The sequence below is a fragment of the Nematolebias whitei genome, chromosome 12 (genome assembly GCF_014905685.2).
Source record: "Nematolebias whitei isolate Nwh7 chromosome 12, NemWhi1, whole genome shotgun sequence".
In the NCBI taxonomy this organism is placed as follows: Eukaryota; Metazoa; Chordata; class Actinopteri; order Cyprinodontiformes; family Rivulidae; genus Nematolebias; species Nematolebias whitei.
In genome coordinates, this window is record NC_056509.1 from 17,373,299 (window position 1) to 17,374,924 (window position 1,626).

General features: G+C 56.5%; 1 protein-coding gene across 1 annotated transcript in view; it reads right to left on the minus strand.

The window, feature by feature from the left end:
• ptchd4 (patched domain containing 4) overlaps positions 1 to 866 on the minus strand; it is a 73,796-nt gene extending 72,930 nt beyond the window's left edge. The window contains exon 1 of the mRNA XM_037685295.1: positions 255 to 866. Within this exon, the coding sequence (XP_037541223.1) occupies positions 255 to 830 (576 nt within the window). The 5' untranslated portion in view covers positions 831 to 866. The remainder of the gene's footprint in view (positions 1 to 254) is intronic.
• Positions 867 to 1,626: the final 760 nt, after the last annotated feature.

A 1,626-nucleotide genomic window follows, 5' to 3' on the forward strand; every position in this document is an offset into this window, starting at 1 on the left:
GGGGGGGGGGGGTAGCCATGTCACAATACATGTGCAGCCATGAAAGAGGGAGTCACTGCATCAAAAAGGCTGGGGTATCCCTGTGTGTGTGTGTGTGTGTGTGTGTGTGTGTGTGTGTGTGTGTGTGTGTGTGTGTGTTACAGAGAGGCTTCCCCCACTGGCTGATAGATGCAGCAATCTGCAGCCCCCCCCCCCCCCCCCCCATTGAGAAATGATGGCGCCAGCTGTTCGCCGGCAGCCATGCAGCAGCTCACCTTCAGGGTGGTGTTGGGGTAGCTGAGGGGCACCTTGTGGAAGGTGCTGTTGGACAGCACAGCCTGCCGGATGTCCTCCAAGATGGTAATGATGTCATCCAGCAGGCAGCGCTTGTCCCGGTGGCTCAGCACGCACAGGTGCGCGAACGTGTAGTTGAAGCCCTTGTAGTTGACGCGCAGGTCCAGCACCTGCTCGTGGACCCGCAGGACCTGGTCGGCCAGCTCCAGGATGTTGCCCCCGGACCGGGCCAGCAGGATGAGCCTGCCGTACCTGCCCGGCGTGTGCAGGTCCGAGTACAGCTTGTTCTTGGAGCGGTCGATGGGGAACAGGCTGTTGGCCAGGCTGCGCTCGATCTTGGCCAGGCTGTGGGTCGGAGCCACCAGCACCTCCAGGTCCCGCTCCGGGTGGAAGCGGCTCAGCACCGTGGAGCCGAAGATGATGGTGAGCACGGCGGGGACGGTGAGGAAGAAGACGGGGTGTCTGCTGACGAACAAGCCCAGCCAGTAGAAGGAAGCCTTGAGCCCTCTGTGGATCACCTGCCGCAGCATCCTCCATAGACCAAGCACATGTGACATCAGACTCCGGGCCGGGGCTCAGCTCAGTCCGGAGGAAAATTTACACCGCCGCCGTGCACGCGCGCGCACACACATGCAGAAAAAAAAAAAAAAACAGCACTGCAGCAATTCGCTGCCAGACGGGCGGACGCGCTCAGACAGGCCGACGGTCAGAGGAGCTGCAGTCCGACGAACGAGTCCTGTTTCCGGGTCAGTCCTCCTCCGAGGGCCGGTGAGCAGGGCCGGTACCGCCGGGGTTCTCCTGCAGCGGCAGCAACAAGCCGCCGCGGTGCCTCCTGTCTGCCGCTGCACGAGCCATGTGGAGGGAGGGAGGGGGGGCTGGAGAGGGGAGGGGAGGGGGGAGGCATCATAAGAGTAGTAACGCTCCTGCAGGTGTGCGAGACTGTGCGTGTGTTCAGACAGGAAGTTTGCTTCGGACCTTCTGCCTGATCAGTTTTAATAAGGTTCAAAAACACACAACTACACACACACACACATATATATACACACAAATATACACACACATATATATATATACACACACAAATATACACACACATATACACACACACACACACACACACACACACACACATATATATACACACACAAATATACACACACATACACACACACACACACACACAGATTAACACTTCGCTGTACCCTGGGCAACAATCTTCAAGGGCCCCATCATCACGACCCCAGAATCACCATAATCTGGCAAAAATACAGAATAAATGACCATAATATTCATTCAACCTTTATTTAGACAGGTAATCCCATTGAGCCTCGAGGACTCATTTACAAGAGAGAT